The 20,077-nt window shown below is 53.3% G+C and overlaps 1 protein-coding gene across 5 annotated transcripts in view; it reads right to left on the bottom strand.

Moving 5' to 3' along the window:
* Positions 1-2,243: 2,243 nt before the first annotated feature.
* Positions 2,244-20,077, bottom strand: part of DNAAF8 (dynein axonemal assembly factor 8) — a 105,470-nt gene continuing 87,636 nt past the window's right edge. For 4 of the 5 annotated variants that reach the window (XM_074553113.1, XM_074553115.1, XM_074553117.1 and 1 more), the window contains 6 exons: positions 18,968-19,062; positions 17,978-18,098; positions 15,130-15,350; positions 13,209-13,294; positions 7,759-7,828; positions 2,244-3,506 (listed from right to left, as the gene is read on the bottom strand). In XM_074553113.1, the coding sequence (XP_074409214.1) occupies positions 3,432-3,506; positions 7,759-7,828; positions 13,209-13,294; positions 15,130-15,350; positions 17,978-18,098; positions 18,968-19,062 (668 nt within the window). In that variant the 3' untranslated portion in view covers positions 2,244-3,431. The remainder of the gene's footprint in view (positions 3,507-7,758; positions 7,829-13,208; positions 13,295-15,129; positions 15,351-17,977; positions 18,099-18,967; positions 19,063-20,077) is intronic. The other variant, XM_074553114.1, reaches the window with a different exon arrangement.

Below are 20,077 nucleotides of genomic sequence, written 5' to 3'. Positions count from 1 at the left end.
TCGTGGCAGTTTCCAGGGAAAAAACAGTGCAGGAGCTGCAGCTCCCATGGATGGAGGGGTGGGTTCCTGGTGCTGCTCCTGGTTGTCACTTCCCCAGAGACAAGTGGGGTATTCTCTAGGAGAAAAGGCTGGCAGGGTTATTTCTGGCATGCTGGCATTTTGGAAATACCAGAGGATGATTCTTCTTCCCTGCTCTGTGCAGGGTGTGCGAGTTTGGTACGCTGAGATTAATTAGCTGGGCTTTAAAATAGGAACCCAAAGCACTGCAGCAGCTCCTTGCTCAGGGATCTCTGGGTGCTGCCCCATTTTTGGGATGGTGCTGCTGTGCCTGGGGGATGTGGCAGAGGTGCCACCTTCATTTCCTAGGGGGGAAACTGAGGCACAGGCGGTGGATGGAGCCTCATCAGGGACGCCTGGAAGGGAAATGGGAAATGTTTTGTGCCAGGCCCTGGCTTGTTACACAGGGAATTGATCTTTACTTCAGAGGGTGCTGAGGCCCTGGCACAGGGTGGATCCCTGGATCCCTGGCAGTGCCCAAGGCCAAGTTGGAGCAGCCTAGGACAGTGGAAAAGTGTCACAGACATCTTTTATGAAAAATCCTTTATTTAGGATTTTTCCTCCTGAGAAGCTGAGAGACCTCAGGAACAAAATGTAAACATTGATTATCTGCTGCTGTGGAATGCAACAGGTGCATCTGGGATTGGGCTCATGTGGTTGTTTCTAATTAAAGGACAATCACAGTCAGCTGGCTCAGATTCTCTGAGACACAAACCTTTGTTATCATTCTTTCCTATTCTATTCTTAGCCAGCCTTCTGATGAAATCCTTACTTCTATTCTTTTAGTATAGTTTTGATATAATATATATCATAAAATAATAAATCAAGCATTCTGAAACATGGAGTCAGATCCTCATTTCTTCCCCAGTCTGGAAACCCCTGTGAACACCAACACATGGAAGGTGTCCCTGCCATGGCTGCTGGGGGATGGGATGGGCTTTAAGATCCCTCCACACCCAAACCATTCATAATTCTCTGATTTTATTAATTGATTCCATGAATTAATTAATGAATTAATGTGTCCCAGCTCCTGGGAGTGCTGCTGGCAAGCCCAGGTGGGCTGGGGGTGTCCCAGTGGGATGTCACCCAGTGGGATGTCACCCAGTGGGATGTCACCTCCCCAGGCTCACTGCTGGCACTCACCAGAGCACCCTCTCACCATGCCCAGCTCCATCCCACAGGTGTGAGGGCCCAGGAACAGGGACAGGGCTCTGTGACCCCTGTGGCACCAGGCTGGCAGGGTCAGGGCTGCTGCTGTCCCTCCTCACGTGCAGCTCCTCCTCAGGGCTGCTCCCTCAGCTGCTCTCTTTATTCCATTCCTTTTCCAGATAAATTCCCCGAGTGCTGGGGGTGGATCCTTTTAATTTCCATTTGTTTCAAAGCCGTGCAGGGCTCACAAGCATGACAGAAATGTGCCTGGAGTGCAGGAAATGGCCTACTTAGCTGCAGGAGCAGAGCAGGCTCCTCCAGCAGGATCACTCCAAGGACCTCGTCCTCCCCAGGGACAGGGCAGCTGCCTCTCCCCTCTCCACTCCTCTGTGGAGATGTTTGGTCCCACCACAGAGCCCAAAGAGCCCATCCAGGCAGAGCAGGGATGGGGAGCAGAGGGTGGGAGAAATTTCCAAGGTTGGAGAGGGCTTGGGAGCAGCCTGGGATAGTGGAAGGTGTCCCTGCCCAGAGCAGGGGTGGGATGGGATGAGCTTTAAGGTTTCTTCCAACACAAACCAGGCTGGGTTTGTGTGATTGTGACACTGAAATGCTGTGTCAGGTCAGGCCAGGTCATTGTGTCCCCCCTCACACCTGGCTGGCTGTGACAATCCCTGTTGCTGTGACAATCCCTGTTGCTGTGACAATCCCTGCTGGCTGTGACAGTCCCTGTTGCTGTGACAATCCCTGTTGCTGTTCCAGGATTAGGGAAGGGCAGGGCTGTGTTAGGACAGGACCCTGCTGAGGAGGCAGAGCTTGCAGGGCCCCACCTCTGACAGCTCTGGCATCACTGGGCACTTCTGTCTCCTCTGCAAAGGGACAGATGTCAGAGGTGTCACCTTGTCCCAGCTGGGAGGGAGGAGGGCTCAGCCCAGGCTCACCCACAGCAGCCAGAGCTGGGCTGGCCCCACTGCTCTGCCCTCACCCATGGGACACTCACAGGGACTGTCCCTGTCCCTGTCCCTGTCCCTGTCCCTGTCCCTGTCCCTGTCCCTGCCACCTCTGCCATGGCTGGAACCAGAGGCATGCAGGGAATGACAGAATGTCCCGAGCTGGAAGGGACCACAAGGATCATGGACCCACAGACCCCCCAACACTCCCACCCTGTGCCTGAGCACTGCCCAATTTCTCCTGGAGCTGTGGCAGCCTCGGGGCTGTGCCCATTCCCTGGGCATCCCTGGGCAGTGCCAGCACCCTCTGGGGAAGAACCTTTCCCAAAATCCAGCCTGACCCTGCCCTGCCCCAGCCATTCCCTGTCCCAGAGATCAGAGCTGCCCCTGGGGAGGAGCTGCAGCCCCCCCTGAGCTCTGCCCTCAGTCTCCTCCTCCAGCTGAACAATCCAAGTGTCCTCAGCTGCTCCTCAGACCCTTCCCCATGCCCAGGTCCCTCCTCTGGACACTCCAACAGCTTCAGATCCTTCTGATATTGTGGCACCCACACCTGCCCCAGATTTGAGGTGAGGCCCCAGCAGGGCAGAGTCCAAGTCTGTGCCTGAGCAGCCTTGGGCTGAGCAGAGCCTTTCCCAAAGGAAAAGGAGCCCAGAGTGCCCCAGGAATGCTGTGGGCTTCTATCAACAGCAACTTCCTTATCTCTGGGCTCCTAGAAAGGCTGACAGGAGCAGCAGCTGCTGCAGGAGGAGGAAGAGGAGGCAGGGCTGTGTGCCCATGGCAGGGAGCAGGGTGGCACAGCCCAGGACAGGGCTGCTGGAGCACAGGCAGGTGAGCATTGAGCTGTCCAGCCTTTCATCTTATTGAACAGCTCAGCCTGGTGCTCTGACCCTCCAGGGATGCAGCTTCACCTCTGTTTCCATTCCATTCCATTCCATGGGGTTTGTCTTTGGCTCAGAGCAGCAGCAGAGTCTCTCCATCTCTCCATGCGGTCCCTGAGCCCCCAGGAGGCACCTGAGAGACCCAGAGTGAGCGCCTGGCCCTGGGTTTGCCTCCTGAGCTTCCCCCAGCCTTACAGGCAGATTGTGTCTGGATGGGAAGCACAGCCACAGCTCACAGGGGGTGTTTGGGGGCACTGAGCCTTCCTCCACCCCTCTCATTTCTCTGAGCCATGCTAACACCTCAGATGTGTTTAATTCCAAACAAACAGTGCTCTTAGAGCTGCTGGTGTCCGTGTGTCCATGCCCACAGTGGCATCCAAGGCTGCCTTGCCCCTCTCTGCTAGTGCTGGGCCTCAATTCGGTGGATGCTCTCTGATGTCAGGGGGTCAAAAAAGCAGCAGAGCAGCTCCTGGGCCTGGGGAGAAACCAAGGAAATGGTTGGAGGAGAGCTGTGACTTCTGTGAGTGGCAAAGAAACGTTTTCCAGAGGCAGGTTTATGTGCAGAGGCTGTTTGTGGCTGGATGGATCCCAGCACAGAGGGGCTGTGAGTGTCCCTGTGATACCCAGAGTTATGTTTGCAAGGAAATGAAGAAAAGCCACAACAAGCAAGGTGCTAAGTGGGAAATGCCCTCCCTCCCTGGCTGCTCTGCCTGTCCTTCCCAAGCCTGGCACAGCTGTTTGTGAGCTCGAGAGGCCAATGGGTGCCAGGGGCTGAGCCCAGCCTGCAACCCTGGCTGTGCCAATGGGCCCCAAAGCACTGGGGATGCCACCCACAGTGCCACACTGGGCTGCCACCCACCCCACACAGCCCTCGGGCCCCCCTGCTTCCCCTCACAGCTTCTGAGTCTCTTTCAGGGCGCTGCAGCCCCTCTGCTGCTGCTGCTCAGGGGACAGGGAGGGGCTGGGGGGTTTCCCCTGTGTTTCAGGTGTCTGCAGGGAGGGTGGCTCCAGGCAGAGTGGAGGGATTGCTGCTGCCAGGAGAGGCTGGGCTGTCACTGAAGGACAGAGACTGTGTCACCCCACTGCTCTGATGGTGGCAGGTCAGTGCTGTCACCCAGGAACAGCCACTCTGTCCCCACAGCCCCACACAGGCACAGTCACTGCTGCAGGAGAGGGCAGTGTCCAGCCCCAGGACATCCCAATGGCTGAGCACAGCACTCCCTGACCACCCCCTCATCACTGGAGACATCCCAGTTTGGGCAGGGACCAGCTGCAGGGACAGCCCTGAGGAAGGTCACAGCCCCTGATGGTGGCACCAACAAACCATGGCTCTGTCACTCCCAAATGGGAGCTGTGCTGAGTGTGCCTGGCAGGGTCACTGGGGGAACAAGGGACTCCCAAAGCCTGGGTCTGGCTGCTCCTCAGGCAGGTGTTTCACCCAGGGCAGCTGGAGGAGCTCCAGGAATGCAGCAGGAGCAGGCACAGATGTCAGCACTGCACCAGGCCACGTTTAAAGCTGATTTCTCATCCTGCTGCCTAATCCCAAATCACACTGGGAGCGAGGATGATATTCCATTTCACTTCCATGGCTTGACTCCACCAGCAAAGGCAGCAGCTTTGCTCAGACCATGAGGATTTGAAACCCATGTTCATTTAACCCTCCTGAACTCTGCCTGATACCGCCTTGTTGCTCATTAGCTTTGCCCTGCAAAGCCTGGCTGACATTTCACAAACTCATTAGCAGGATATCAGAGCCTCAAACACCATTCCTGGGGCCATCCTTTGAGGAACAGATTCCCCGTGGGTTTTCCCCTCAGATCTCGCTGTGATTCCTGAATTTGGGAGACAAAGGCCCATTGGAGCTGCCGCTGTGCTGGTTGTGCCCCAGGACTGCATTCCTGCTGGGAACGCCCTGCTTCCAGAGGGATCAGCCTGCACACCCCAGGCTGCCAGGAGCAGGGAGAAGGGCTGAGCATATTTGCTTTTTCTCCTCCCTAGCACAAAAAGCCCTCTAAGCCTGTCCCTGATAGGCTCGTTCCCCAGGCAGAAGGGATTTTGTGTCAGGCACGGAGATGTGATGTCCTTTCAAAGCAAATCAGGAGACAGCCTGCACTCGCTGGCCTGTCACATTCCTTGGCAACAGCCTGGCACCCTGGCAGCAGCCAGGGCTGGGCTGGCAGAGCCCTGCAGAGCCGTGCCCCGGGCACTGCAGTGCTGGGATCTGCTTGGGAAAGGGCTGGGAGCTCAGGGATGTGCTTGAGAGAGGGCTGGGAACTCAGGGATCTGCTTGGGAAAGGGCTGGGAGCTCAGGGATCTGCTTGGGAATGGGCTGGGAGCTCAGGGATCCTCTGGTAAAGGGCTGGGAGCTCAGGGATCTGCTTGGGAAAGGGCTGGGAGCTCAGGGATGTGCTTGGGAAAGGGCTGGGAACCCAGTTCAGGGATCATCTGCACCCTTGGGAAAAGGAGATCAGCTCAGGGGTATTCTGTGCCCTCAGGAGAGGGAGCCCAGCTTGGGAAAGGGCTGGGAACTCAGGGATTCTCTTGGGAAATGGCTGGAAACCCAGCTCAAGAATCCTCTGTGACTTCAGGAAAGGGAGCTCAGCTCAGGGATCTGCTCAGGAAAGGGCTGGAAACTCAGAGATCATCTGCACCCTCGGGAAAAGGAGATCAGCTCAGGGACCCTCTGTACCCTCGGGACAGGGCTGGGAACTCAGCTCAGGGACCCTCTGTGCCCTCAGGAAAAGGAACCCAGCTCAGGAGTCCTCTGCCCTCGGAAAAGGGCTGGGAACTCAGGGATCTGCTCAGGACAGGGCTGGGAATCCAGCTCAGGATTCATCTGCACCCTCAGGAAAGGGAGATCAGCTCAGGGACCTGCTGTGCCCTTGGGAGAGACATCTCAGCTCAGGGGTCCTCTGTGCCCTGGGACGGGACTGGGAACTCAGGGATCCTCTCAGGAAAGGACTGGGAGCTAAAGGATCATCTGTGCTCTTGGGAAAGAGCTGGAAATCCAGCTCAGGGATCCACTGTGTCCTTGGGAAAAGGAGCTCAGCCCAGGGATCCTCTCAGGAAAGGGCTGGGAGCTCAGGGATCCTCTGTGCCCTCGGGAAAGGGAGCTCAGCTCAGGAATCTGCTCTGCCCTCGGGAAAGGGCTGGGAACTCAGGGATCTGCTTGGGAAAGGGCTGGGAACTGAGGGATCTGCTCGGGAAAGGGCTGGGAACTGAGGGATCTGCTCGGGAAAGGGCTGGGAACTCAGGGATCTGCTCGGGAAAGGGCTGGAAACCCAGCTCAGGGATGTGCTTGGGAAAGGGCTGGGAACTGAGGGATCTGCTCGGGAAAGGGCTGGGAACCCAGCTCAGGGATCATCTGCACCCTCACGAAAGGGAACCCAGCTCAGGGATCATCTGTGCCCTTGGGACAGCGAACCTGCTCGGGAAAGGGCTGGGAACTCAGGGATGCTCTGTCCCTCAGGAAAAGGAAGCCAGCTCAGGGACCCGCTGTGCCCTCAGGACAGGGCTGGGAGCCCAGCTCAGCCTCTCCGGGCACTCAGGGCGGTTCTGTGGCATTAAAAGCAGGAATGCACGCTGTTAAAAGCAGCAATGCACACTTCAAAGAGTGCTCGGTGTCTTTTAAGGCTCAGTCCTTAGAGCACTGGTGCTTGAAGGCAGCAGCTCTGATGTGTTAGATGAGGTTACAAACACATCTCACTCTCCTGCTGGGCTTTTACTGGGGAAGAAAAGGGATCCAGAGGAGAGGTTTGTCCACTTGCTATCGGTTCTCACTCCCCACAAGCCTTTTATCACAGAACCACAGAATGGTTTGGGCTGGAAGGGACCTTAAAGCTCACGTCCACCCCCCTGGCATGGGCAGGGACAGCTCCACCAGGACTTCCCATCCCCTGATCCCGTTCCTCAGGCTCTGCCTCCTCTCTCCAAACCTCTCATTTGTTTTGAGCTAAATTTTGATGATTACAGCCCGAATTTTGAATGCATTTATGCAGTTTATTCCCATTAGCTGCCCACATGTCTGGAGCTCAGTGTTTCCTTTCTTGGGCTGAATTACTGAGAAAATATTCAGCTAGACCATCCCTGGAATGGCTAATGGCTCCACTCCTCCTCTTCCACTTGCATTTGGGTTCTGAAATGCAACTTCCAGAAGACAGGACTTGTGCTAGCTTGGCTGAATGAACATTTCTTGTCACTATTTTTGACAAATACCACAGACACTTGAAGTTCTGCCGTGTGAGGGTGGGCAGGCCCTGGCACAGGGTGCCCAGAGCAGCTGTGGCTGCCCCTGGATCCCTGGCAGTGCCCAAGGCCAGGCTGGACACTGGGGTTGGAGCAACCTGGGACAGTGGGAGGTGGCACTGGATGGGTTTAAGGTCCTTTCCAACCCAAACCATTCCACAATTCTGTGATATTTTTCTCAGTGTTGATTTCTCACAAAAAGTAACAGAATCTCTATGGAAAATATAGAACCTTTATCAATATCTCCAAATGTTTTGATTCAAAGCTGTGTCACCACTGTAATGTGGGAGACAGTTTGACAGGATTTTGGTGTCACCTTCCCCATGTTCTGGGCTCTCAGCCTAAGCCAAGGCTTGGGGCTGTCACCACCTCTGACTCACAAAAGTTATCATTTTCTTTGAAATTGCAACCAATATTAACAAGTTTCCTAGATCACAGGAGCACAAAGAACACACATCCATAGCACAAACTTCTCCACTTGCCTGATTCTCATTCTGGGGATACAGGAGATGCTCTGCAGTGTCCAGGACTGACTGGTTCTGCCAGCAGGCACTGGGGGCAAAGAGAAAGGGAAGCAGGGTTAGTTTGCCATGTCAGCTGGGAGGGAGGGCTGAGCTCTGTGCCAGCAGCTCCAGCCACAGGCATCTGCTGCTGCTCCTCTTTACACAGCTAAATCCTGGCTTTTACAAAGCTTTGTGTAAATGGCTTTGCACTATTTAAATACAAACCTTCAAACAAACTTTAAATACAAACTGGACAAGCCACGTCCAGGTGCATCAGGGTGGTTCTGGGGCAATGGGAAATGCACATAAATCACAGAAAAGCCTTGGGCAAGGGGCTTTTCCTGCACTGAGATAACACAGGGAGCCTGCACTGATTATGTGACAGAGTTGGAAAGCAGTTTGTAGTGTGGCTAGAACTTAAACTGTAGTTTAATACCTGTTCCTATTTGGTATTTCCCACATTGCTCACACACTACAGTTTCTTTATTCAGAATATTGCAAAAGTAGAAAAAAATACCTAAGTCCTGTTTCTCATTATGCTCACTCCCCAGGTGAAGAAACAATTATCAATATTTTCTATTTCTATCTCTATGCTTTCAAAATACAAACATGGTAAAAACCCTTCTATGTTTAAGGAGTTTCACCTTTGCTCCAATTTCTGCATCCTTTTTAGACAGCATTTCCCTTACTTAGATAGCCAAAGACTTTTTTGGTGCATAGAAAAAAAGCATTTTAAGGTTGTTTGTTCATTTTTTAAGTGCTTTCTGGGTGTTTTCCCCCAGTGCCAGGGGGAGCAGGCACTGCCTCACCAGTCCTGGTTTTGCTCTGACCCTCTGTTGAAGATTGCAATGCAAGTTGTTTTACATTACCATCTGTAAGGCAGATTATCTTTTGTCAAGTGGGCAGTTTGCCTTATCTCTCTCTCTGAGTGACCACATTCACTCCTCCCTCGGGAGGGGACATTGCTGATAACAGCTATTGAATGTCACTGCATGGCTGATAAGAACTACAGGGTCCCACTGGGAGATGTGAGCCCAGAGGGAGGAGCCAAGCATTGCTACCCAGATATAATCCAGAGGGAGGAGCCAAGCATTCCTGCCTGGATATAATCCAGAGGTTTTTCAGACACCAGCACAGCTTCTCCACTGGATTCCCCAGAGGAACAGCAGCTGCCTCTTCTTCCACTGGATCTTCAGAGGAAGAACACATCCTTCTCTACAGATCCCCCTGCTCCAGCAGAACCAGCCCTGACACTGCAGGAGGGCTGAGCCACAATTCCAATGGGACTGCCGCCAACACCCTGACCCACAGGGTGTCAGTTGGGTTCTGACTCTGTCAGTGTTGTTCTAGTGTTCTGCATTGTTTATTTCATCCTTTATTTTTTTCTTTTCCCTATTAAAGAACTGTTATTTCCTGCTCCCCTAATTTTTGTTGCCTGAGAGCCCCTTAATTTGAAATTTATAGCAATTCAGAGGGGTGGGGAGGGTTCACATTCTCCATTTCAGGGGAGGCTCCTGCTTTCCTTAGCAGACTCCTGTCTTTCCAAACCAAGACACCCTCTTCAAGCCACACACGACCTGACCCCAAAACACATTCCAGAGAGATGGAAAGGCAAGGTACCAAGCTCAGAAGTGCCTTTTAAAGGGACTCTGTGCAAACTCGGAGCCTCGGGCTTGAAAATTCCCCTGAGGGTTTAGAAACCCCTCCCTGCTCCCTCCCCCACAGCCAGGTATTGTGCTTGGCAACAGTTTTCCCTTCCCTGCTTTTCAACAGCTCCGAGATTTTACACCCCATGTGCTCATTTTTTTTCATTTTTTAAAATTTCTACACCTCCTTCCCCTCGCAAGCTCCCCGGGATGAGTTTCCTATAGGGATAACATCGCTCCCTGCTAGCAGCAATTAGCACTTGGTAAGAATGTTTCATCAGAGAGAAAAACATCCAGCTAAGTTCCTCAGCTCCTGGCTTCTGCTCTGATTGCAGTCCCTCGTTTCCAGGCTGGAAGGCACAAAGCCTGGCCTAAACTCTAATTTTTTCCTGCTGCAGCTCGGTTTTGGGGGTGCTTTATAGCCAAACCTCACCTATTGAGCTGAATTAACCAGGTGAGCTGCTAAGTCTGTGCACAACACAGCTCCTGACAACCTTAAAGTGCTTTTTAAATGCTTAAACCATAGAGGAGTAATCACTGTGGAACCAGCATCACCTCTTAAGGCAGCTAAATCTGGTTTGTCATGCATAAAAAGCAGAGCATGCCTTCCTTCCAGGAGTTGCTTTGAATCTATTGCTGTAAATTCTTGCCTCTGCCACCCTGCAGCCAGGAAATGTGGCTGTGAAAACAAGTTATGACAGGGAAAATTCAGATGCTTTATCCTGAGCCACGCAGGCAGCCAGATGCTGCCAGAACGAGGGGGGTGAGTCCCACATGGTTTTCCCTTGGCTGTGGGTAGGATGGGGTCAGTTCCCTCTCTGGGGTCCCCACTGCTCCCTCACCTGTTCCAAACACCCCCTGTGCCCTGTGAGCTGCCCTTGGCACACCCCAGCCAAAGTGCCATGCTGATTTTGTGCCCACAACTGCGTTGTTCTGTTCCCTTTTTCTGTGCCCAGTGGGTTTTGGTGCAGAAATGATGCCCTGGATGCCCAGGGAGCAGCCAGAGTGGGCCCTGCTGCTGAGCAAACACAACAAGGAAGGTTTGGGGTGCCTCCAAACCCCCAGATCTGAATGCCTGTCCTTGGCAGAGCTGCTCAGGACCAGGAGCAGCTTCAATGGCAGAGCCCACATTGTTCCTCTCAACACCTGATTCCTCTTTATCCCAGCCCATCTCTGACATCACCGATGGGAACGTCCCTCCCTCCCTCTCCGTGGCACAAAGCCAGAGAAATGTGGCTCAGCTGGGACTCAAGGGCTGGAAAATCTGGAAAATAATCCCTTCAGCACGGTGAGGCTCCAGCAGGGCAGGTATTGCAGTGCTGGGTCCTGGCAGAGACAGGAGATGAATATCCACTGATTTATCCGGGACACAAAGGGCTGATGGAGCTGTGAGAGTAATTAACCTCTGGTGTTATTTAAATTGAAGATGTCTTGGCATGAAGCGTCCTTGGGAGGCACCAGTGAAGTCAGGCTCGTTTGAAAAAGTTCCACAGCTTGACAGACAAAAAGGGTGTGAGCTCCTGATCTCTCTGGGGATCAGAGCCCTCCCTCCCTCCTCCCACCCCCGGGCACACCTTTGCTGCCTCTCCCTTCCACAGGCATTTTCCATTATGAAGGCAAAAATGTTGGGGGGGGGTTTCTTTGTTTTTGAGGTTTTTTGGGGGGTTTTGGTTTGGTGGTTTTTTCTAGAGCTGGTTTGAAAAGGCTCTGTGATCACTGGTTCTGGCAGTGGGGGGAGAAGCAGAGTGGATCCTGCTCTTTGGGGCTAGATCCTCCTCTTTGGGGCTGGATCCTGCTGTATGGGGGTAGATCCTGCTATTTGGGGCTGGATATATTAATTTCAGAGTGGTTCCTTCTCTTTGGGGGTAGATCCTGCTATTTGGGGCTGGATCCATTCATTTGGGAGTGGATCCTTCTCTTTGGGGCTAGATCCATTCATTTTAGAGTGGATCCTGCTCTTTGGGGCTAGACCCTGCTGTATGGGGCTTGATGCTTCTCTTTGAGGCTGGATCCTGCTGTTTGAGGCTGGATCCATTCATTTGAGAGTGGATCCTTCTCTTTGGGACTGGATCCATTCATTTGAGAGTGGATCCTGCTGTTTGGGGCAGATCCTGCCCTTTGGAATTGCCTCCTGACCCCCATAAGTCACACACGGATATTTTGGAGCTCAGCACAGAATTTGTGCAGGGCAGGAGGGGGATGAAGGTGCAGACATTGGCACAATTCCTGCTCAGCCCCTGGGGGCCCAGGAGGAGCCCCAGGAGGTGTCTGTGGAGGGGCTGCCTTGGGACTGGCCCCTGGAATCCCTGCCTGGAGGACAGGGGAGTGCTGGGCTTTAAGCAGCACCCATGACTGTGTTGCTGGGGAAAATAAGAGATATTGGGTTCTGGAGTGACTTTCCCAGAACTACCTCCAGCAGTGACCTCCAGGTTCCCAAAAGTTCACTTTTTTTCCATTGTAAGCCAGAGAAAGCTGGGAGAAATCTCACCACAAAGGCCTTGGCTGACTGGCTGTTTGTCCCCCCTTGCAGAGAGGAAGGTTTGGGATGTGGCTCCCAAGGGTGTGATTTTAAATGAATGGAAGTGAAAATTAAAAACATTTTTGTAAAGTTACCAGTGGAATCTGTTCCAGCCATCCCTCCCAGGTGTGGCCCTGGGAACATTTCTGCAGAGTGAGAGCTCTGATGGGCAGCCATGTGGATGTTCAGCTTGGATCCCTGAAACCCCAGCATTCCTGAATGCCCTGGCAGCACTTTCTGGAAGTGCTCCAGAGGGCACAGCCCAAGGCAGGATGGGGTTTTGGCAGGGATGTGGCACAGCCCTGACTGGTTCCTGTGCCAGAGGAGCCATGTGTGAGAGCTGCACATGCCAGTGCCAAACAGCAGCCCCGTGCAGGGAGCCCTTCCCTCTGGGGAACACAGGGTTAATTGCCCTGCTAATCACTCTGTTTCACTAATCAGTCCCTGCAGAGGGGTTCTGTTTGTTTTTCCAGGCTTATACATCCTCTACCCAGCTTTTCTGGTAGTTTATTTAAGAGGCTAATTTTTGATTTTGCTTTCTGGTATTTATTTTAAGGTTTGGTTTTCTGTTTGTTTTTTTCTTTTCCTTCACAGCAAACATAAAATCTGCTAAGATATTTCTCCTAGGAATTTTATTGATTCAGCAGGTCTATTCCCAATGTGAGTCCTAATTTCAGAGAATTCCCTGTATTCATGGAACCTTATGGACACTGCAGGTCCTTAACAAAGGACACAACTCTGGTTTTAAAGGTCCTGGCTTGAAAACTGGGGGACACTCTCAGGTATGGGGGCACTCAGGAGACACTGGGGGCATGTCCAGGGCAGGGAACAGAGCTGGGGAGGGGCTGAGGGAGCTGGGAAGGGGCTCAGCCTGGAGAAAAGGAGGCTCAGGGGGAACCTTGTGGCTCTGCACAGCTCCTGACAGGAGGGGACAGCTGGGGAGGATCAGGCTGTGCTCCAGGGAAAGGACAAGGAGAAACGGCCTCAGGCTGTGCCAGGGGAGGTTTAGGATGGATATTGGGAAAATTCCTTCATGGGAAGGGTGGTCAGGCCCTGGCACAGCTGCCCAGGGCAGTGGTGGGGTCACCATCCCTGGAAGAGTTAAAATGTGTGGATGTGGCACTTGAGGGCCTGGATTAACGGTGAACTTGATCCTTCCCAACCTGAACAATTCCATGACCAGTGACCGACCCAGAACAGGCTGCCCTTGAGTGAGAAGCACAGAAGAGAGATGTCCCCCCCTCAGGGCAGCAGCTCCTCCTTACCTGTCCAGCAGGGAGCCCAGGGAGGTGACAGAGCTGTCCCACTGCGCTGCCAGCACCAGGCACAGCCCATCCTTCAGCAGGGAGCACTGCAAGAGAGGCAGGAACAGAGCTTTGGTGCTGTTCTGCACCTGAACAAGTCTCTAAGTGTGGCTGATGGGTGAGGAACAGGAGCCCCAGAGCAGCAGATCCCCCCAGGCAGAGGCAGTGCCATGTCTGAGCTGTGTGTGATCCCCACAGGCCTCTGAGTGAAAACCAGCAGTGTCTGGGTGTGTTACTCAGTCCCCACCTCTGCTGGAAGCAGAACACCAAGACAGGTAAATATTGAGATATTTTAGCAGAAACACAGATTACTTGAAGCAGCCCATGTCCCTCCTAGAGAGGGAGAGCAAAGGCTGTGCCATTCACCTTTGGCTCAGCTGTGCCAGATCCTTCTGGAAACACCCCAGGGCCATTTATCTCTGACAGGAGGAGGGAGGGATGGCTCTGCTCCCCCTGTGTCCTTCCTAGAGAGCTGTGCACATTATTCCCTGTGCAGGGGATGGATCCTCAGAGGACTCAGGGCACAGGCAAGCAGTGCTTACAATAATTGCCTGCTAGATGTAATTGCTGTTCCACACAGATGTACTTCAAAGGGATGTGTCAGTTTTTAAAAGCACAACCTGAATAGATCTTACATGCTTCTATTACAGACAACACCCAGGACTTAGAACTGAGAGCTGGAGGCCCAAATGTTTGTGTTTTGTGAAGGGGCTGCTGTGGTCTGAGAGCCCTTGGGTGGTTGCCACTGTCATTGCTGTCCCCCCTTGCTTACTCTGTGCTGCTGACTGCACTTTCCTGCACATTCCACCTCCCAGCTCTGCCCAGGCAAGGTTCCTGACTGGGTGGGCTTCTCCTTCACCAAGAGGAAAACTCTGGGCCTGGTTTTCTGTTGTATGGAGCAATGTCAGCTCAGCCCAGCAGCGCATCCTGCACCCAAACCCCAGGGCTGCACCTGCTGAGAGCCACAGAATGGCCTGGGCTGGAAGGGACCTCAAAGCTCATCTTGTCCCACCCCTGCCATGGGCAGGGACACCTCCCACAGTCCCAGGTTCCCCATCCAGCCTGGCCTTGAGCACTGCCAGGGATCCAGGGGCAGCCACAGCTGCTCTGGGCACCCTGTGCCAGGGAACAATTCCTTCCCAATATCCCATCCATCCCTGCCCTCTGGCAGTGGGAGCCATTCCCTGTGTCCTATCCCTCCATCCCCTGTAAATGGTCTCTCTCCATCTTTCTTGTAGCTCCTTCACACACTGGAAGGCCACACTGAGTTTACCCCAAAGCCTTTTCTTCTCCAGGTGAACAATCCCAATTCCCTCAGCCTTTCCTCCTGGCAGAGCTGCTCCATCCCTCTGATTATCCTGGTGCCCCCTCTGCACTGGCTCCAGCAGCTCCAGCTCCTTTCTGTGCTGGGAGCCCCAGAGCTGGAGGCAACACTCCAGATGGGAAAACCTCAGGCTCCAGGGCACAGTCCAAGAAGAAAAAGGGATTTTTAGCATTGTAGAGGAGGATTACAGGGGTAATCCTGTAATTACCCCCGTAAAAAAATGGGGTGTGATTACAGAGAGGGAAATAGAAACTGTATTTTCATGGAGAAACAAGAGAGGAGAAGGCAGCAGAGCACACAGAACAGGGTGATGGCTGACTGGAATGAAACATTCAATAAATGAGGGGTGGATGGGCCATTCCCATGAGGGCTCCCAGGGATGCAGGACCATCAGGAAGTGCCCCCAGTGCCCACATTCCTCACCGGAGGTGCCAGGGCTCAGAGGCAGTGCTGCAACAGTGCCACCAAAGCCTCAGGGCAGCACATCCCAGCAAGGCATCTTTACAAGGCTCTTCTTTAGTGCCAAGGAAGCAAAGCCCAGCCCCAGCTGTTCCATACCTTTGCTGCAACGCTGCCCTTGGCCCTGCTGAGCCTCTGGGAGATGCAGAGAGCCTGGGCTGAGTCCAGCACAGCCAGCCGAGCTGCAGTCAGCACAAAGCCTCTGCCCAGGAGCTCCTCCAGCAGCGCCACGTACGGGGGCGGCTCCGGGCCCCGCAGGATCAGCCCGGGCAGCACCAGGCACGTGCTGGGCCACAGCTGCTCCAGCACGGCCTCACCTGCTGGGAAAGGAACACAACATGGTTGGGTCTCTGCCCCCAGCACCTCTGAGCCCTCTCAGTGCCCTGGCACGGATGTGTCCCTGGCAGTCGGGGGCACCACGGTGTTGGGATGGCCTGGGAGGTGCCTGGGGATGTGCCCGGGGATGAGCCCTGGGATATTCTGGGAGGTGCCCTGGGATGTGCCTAGGGAGGTGCCCGGGGATGTCCTGGGATGTGCCCCTGGAGGTGCCCAGGGGTGTCCTGAGAGGTGCCTTGGGACAAACCCGGGGATGTGCCTTGGGTGGTGCCTGGGGATGTGCCAGGGGAGATGCCCAGGGAGGTGCCCTGGATATCTTGGGATGAGCCTGGGGATGAGCTCAGGGAGATGCCCTGAGAGGTGCCCTGGAGGTGCCCAGGGATGTTCTGGGAAGGGCCCTGGGAAGTCTTTGAATGTCCTGGGATGTACCCAGGGAGGTGCACCCAGGGTGCCTGGGATATGCCCGGGGATGTGCCCGGGGATGTGCCCTGGGAGGTGCCCTGGCAAAGTCCTGGGAAGTGCCCAAGGATGTGCCCTGTGATGAGCACAGGGATGAGCTCTGGAATGTGCCTGGGGATGAGCCCAGAGAGCTGCCCAGGGATGTGCCCAGGGAGGTGCTCTGGCATATGCCTGGAGATGTGCCCGGGGAGGTGCCCAGGGATGTCCTGGTATGTGCCCTGGGGATATCCTAGGATATGCCTGGAGATGTGCCCAGGGAGGTGCCCAGGGATGTGCCCTGGGGATATCCTGGAATATGCCTGGGGAGGTGCCCAGGGAGGTGCCCAGGGAGGTGCCCAGCCTGAGCTGCTGGGCGCCTCTGTGTCCCTGTCTGGAGATCACAAGCCAGCAGGAGTGACCCCATTTCAGGAGTCAGACAAGGACAACTGCTGGTTTGCTACGGGAGCTCCTCTCCCATTTCCATTTTTGCCAAGCACAGAGAGCTGCTAATCCAGCTGCTTTTATAATCCCAAATGTAATTCTGCTCAGCATACGTGAGGCTTAATGTATTTCATATTTTCCTCCTGATAAATCTGCCTGTCCATTAGGCAGCAGCTTGGTGATAATTATTTGCTGGAAGGAGCTTTCCTTGTGTGCAAGAGCTTCCTCTAGTGTCCAAGAAGAGCCCAGAACGTGAGTGATGTGTCTGCTTTGCTGGAGGCACTCATGAGATCGTGCCTGACAGTTCAGAGATCATGTGGACTTGCTTTTCCAGGGCAGTAACTCTTTGAAATACATTTTCTGAGACACAAACACATCAGAGCTGTACACAGCTTTCCTTTTTACTCTGCTTAGGCATCTTCAAAGCTGAGATATCCTCGTGTAGCAGGAAATTAGGGGCATGTATTTTGAGATTAGCTCCTGACACTGAGCTGTGCAAAGCCTGCAGAATACCTGTGCTCTCTCCACAACAAGCTGGTTCATTATTTTATTTTGTTTTATGTAATCTCTTCTACAAATCAAGTGATTTGATCGCAGCAAACCTGCACTAAGATGATGGGGAAAACACCCTCCTCAAATACCTTGGGACAAATCTTCCTTCAGAGACTCCTTGCACAAAAGTGACTTGGTGTTCACCCCAGGAGCAGAGGACTTGATTTACCACCCCCCCTTGCACTTCTGCACCTGCTGGTAAGTGACCAATGCCCCCCAAGTCCCGTGTCAGGCAGGGCTGGGCTGTGATTCTGTCATTTTTACCCTGCTCCTCTCCCTCCCACAGCAATCCTGAGGCTCCACTGCTGGGATTAAGGACTGCAGTGCTCAGGTGTAGCACAGCAACATTCTCTGAGCTGCCCACATCAGTCCTGAAGCCACAGGAATGGGAATAATTGCTCTAAACAATTCTATTCCCCAGGGATCACCACAGGGATGCTTCCACCTGGTCCCTGCTTGTTTATAAAGCTTGGGATCAATCCACAGCATCCCAAGGTGGGAGCATCCCCTCGTGCAGAGCCATCTCCTGCCCCGCAGCACAGCTGTGTTTACACATGTCCATCAAGCCAAATCAGCAGGAGAAGCCTTGAGGAGCTGCTGCATTCAGAAAGTGTCAGCCTGGCTGAGGCTCCAGCTCCCAATCACAGCCAGCCTGGCCATGGCTGGGAGTCATCTGGAGCTGGCAGCTGCTCAGCAGCACTGGGAGCTGAATGAGAGCTCAGCTCAGCTCAGGAGAGGCCTCTGGCCACGCTGCCAGCAGCACTCCCTGCACCAGCTGATATTTATCCACTCCCAGCACAGCACAGCTCACCCTGCCCAGCCCTGCAGCCTCTCCAGGGCAGGCTCTGGATGGACACAAGCCACCAAGGCTGTGCTGAGACACCTGGGAGGGCTCAGAGAGGAACAAGCACTGCTCTGACTGCAGCTGTGCTGTCAGTGCTTGTTCTGCTGCTGCTGTTAAGGTCAGACTTCATGGACAGCTCTGTCTGTAAAGCCCTGAAGGGCTGGCAGGTGAACAGTTAAAGGCTGGACTCCCCTGGAGCTGTTCTCTGCAGCTCAGAGCTGTCTCTCCCTTCTGAAAGCACATCAATACCCAATCTTGCTGCCACCAGATGGTTTGTCTTGCTGTCCAATTAATCAATAGCAGCCCCAATCCATAAGAGGAGTTACATCTCCTTACCAGGACTGCCTGGCTGCTCAGAGCCCAGGACACTGGGATGTTTTCCTGGCTCATGGGTCAGGATCTTGTGCTGTTTCCTGACTCCCAGGCTGAGGATGGGGTCGTGTTTCAGGTTACGGATCTGCAGGAGGGAGGGAGAAGCAAGTCATGTGAACACATTACCTAATGAGGAGGGATAACACTCCTCGAGTATTGATTCAGGCAAGCTGTGAAGCTTTTGTTGTTGTGGTGTACTTCTGTAATTGCCAACCTAGAAAACACCTGCTTGTCTGGAGAGACAAGAACATTTTGCAAGCATTCTTCTTTTTAATTGAGGTTTAATTCAGCGCAGCATCTCATCATCCTTTTCAAGGTCCCATATCCAGCCATCATTTTAAAGTCTCCACTCCCAGGTTTTCAAGGCCAGGAGCTCAAACAGAGCCTGGGAGGGTCTGACAGCTTTCCCCAGTGCCACACTGGGGTGCAGCAGCTCCCTGTGTCCCTGAATGAGCTGGCACAGGCAGGGTGCCCTGCACTGAGCTGTACACCCACATAAACGAGCTCTGTTACAGATGTGGCCATTTCCAGAGCTCATCTCCTGGGAGGGCATCTCAGCTGGATCACCTCTGAGCCACAGCAAAGCTCAAACCTTTCCCTCCCTTGGCTGAGCACATCCCAATCATTTCCACATCCCATCCCATCCCTGAATGAGCCAAAGCTGGTAAAAGCCAGCTCCTGGGTGCAGAGTGCTCAGCAGCCAGGGTGAGGCTGCTGCCCCTGCTCCAAAGCAATGCTGATCTGAGCCCTCCCAAATTCACAGCAGAGCTTGCTGAACAAACACATCTGCAGCAGCTCCTCCCCACCGAGGCTGCTGGGCTCAGGGCAGGGGGAGGAACATGCCCAGGACCAGGGGAGCCTGGCAGCTCAGCAAACACACCCAGAGCTGCATTATCCACAGCAAAACAGCAGTGTGGCACGGCAGGGTCAGCTCAGGAAGGGGCTCATTCCTACCTCCTGCTCCTGCACTGGCTGAGCCTGGGCACAGCACAGCCCTTCTGGGAAAAACAGCTTCACATCCTGCACTGCCATTGCATAGGATCTGGAGCCTGAGAGAGAAACACAATGAGAAGATTCTCTCAGGCCATGAATTAAACATTCTCTAGACTCACACTCATCTTTTGGAGAGATTGATGATGTGCAACTCACTGCAGTAATTGCTTTAAAGGCCAGCTGTTCTGTACAGTAATAGCAAACATTTTAAACCATTATATTTAGAATAGTTCCATTGCTTCCTTGGTATTTTGATTTTGTCCTACTATCACCCAGCAGCTTCCTCTTGTAAACAAGACCCCTTCTATTTCCTAACAGTGGAGCTGAGGGAATCATGTTCAGGAGGCTGTGAAACCTTTCAATTCCAGCTCTAAATCCTGTTGTTCCCTTACTTCTGGATCACACCAGGCTGCCCTTACTGAAGGGGAAGAGCTGCTGGTCAGTAAAACAAATGTACTTAGTAACAATAATGGAGGTCCCAAATACACTGGCAACTCTGACTGACCAAGGAAATCAGAATTAGCACAAGGCACTGCTGATGGAACAACATTTTTCTGTCCACCTCTGGTCAAGAAAGGTAAATTGAGCCTGGAACAGTCAGAGAAATGATATGAGGATGGCTGAGGAAATGGAGAATCCTCTCAAGAGTTAAACCAGACCTTGGCTCCTTTGACCCAACACGACCCAAAGCTGAGAAACAAATCTGATTTCTGATAAACACTTCAGGGTAGGAAAGGTCAGAGGTGTAAAAGAGCTACTTAAAATAAAGTCCAGATAATGGCACAGGAACAAATGGGCACAGAGTGTATGTGGCTATATTTAAGTTTGAAAATATAAGAAGATTTTTAGCTCTCTAGGCTCTGTGTCATCCTTCCAGTTGGGGTGGGTGCTCATGGAAGGGCAAACGTGATTCCCCTCAGTCTGTGAGGGAATTAACTGAACCCAGTGACTCGAGAGGTCCCTCCAGGCTCAGCAGCTGAATATTTCCCTATAAAGCAACAGTGTTACAAAACATTACTCAGAATGTTTGGAGATTTGTGGATGGAAAATATTAGAGAGGGAAAAGCTATT

The sequence above is a fragment of the Zonotrichia albicollis genome, chromosome 16 (assembly GCF_047830755.1).
Source record: "Zonotrichia albicollis isolate bZonAlb1 chromosome 16, bZonAlb1.hap1, whole genome shotgun sequence".
Classification (NCBI taxonomy): Eukaryota; Metazoa; Chordata; class Aves; order Passeriformes; family Passerellidae; genus Zonotrichia; species Zonotrichia albicollis.
This window is presented reverse-complemented; position numbering and strand designations above follow the sequence as displayed.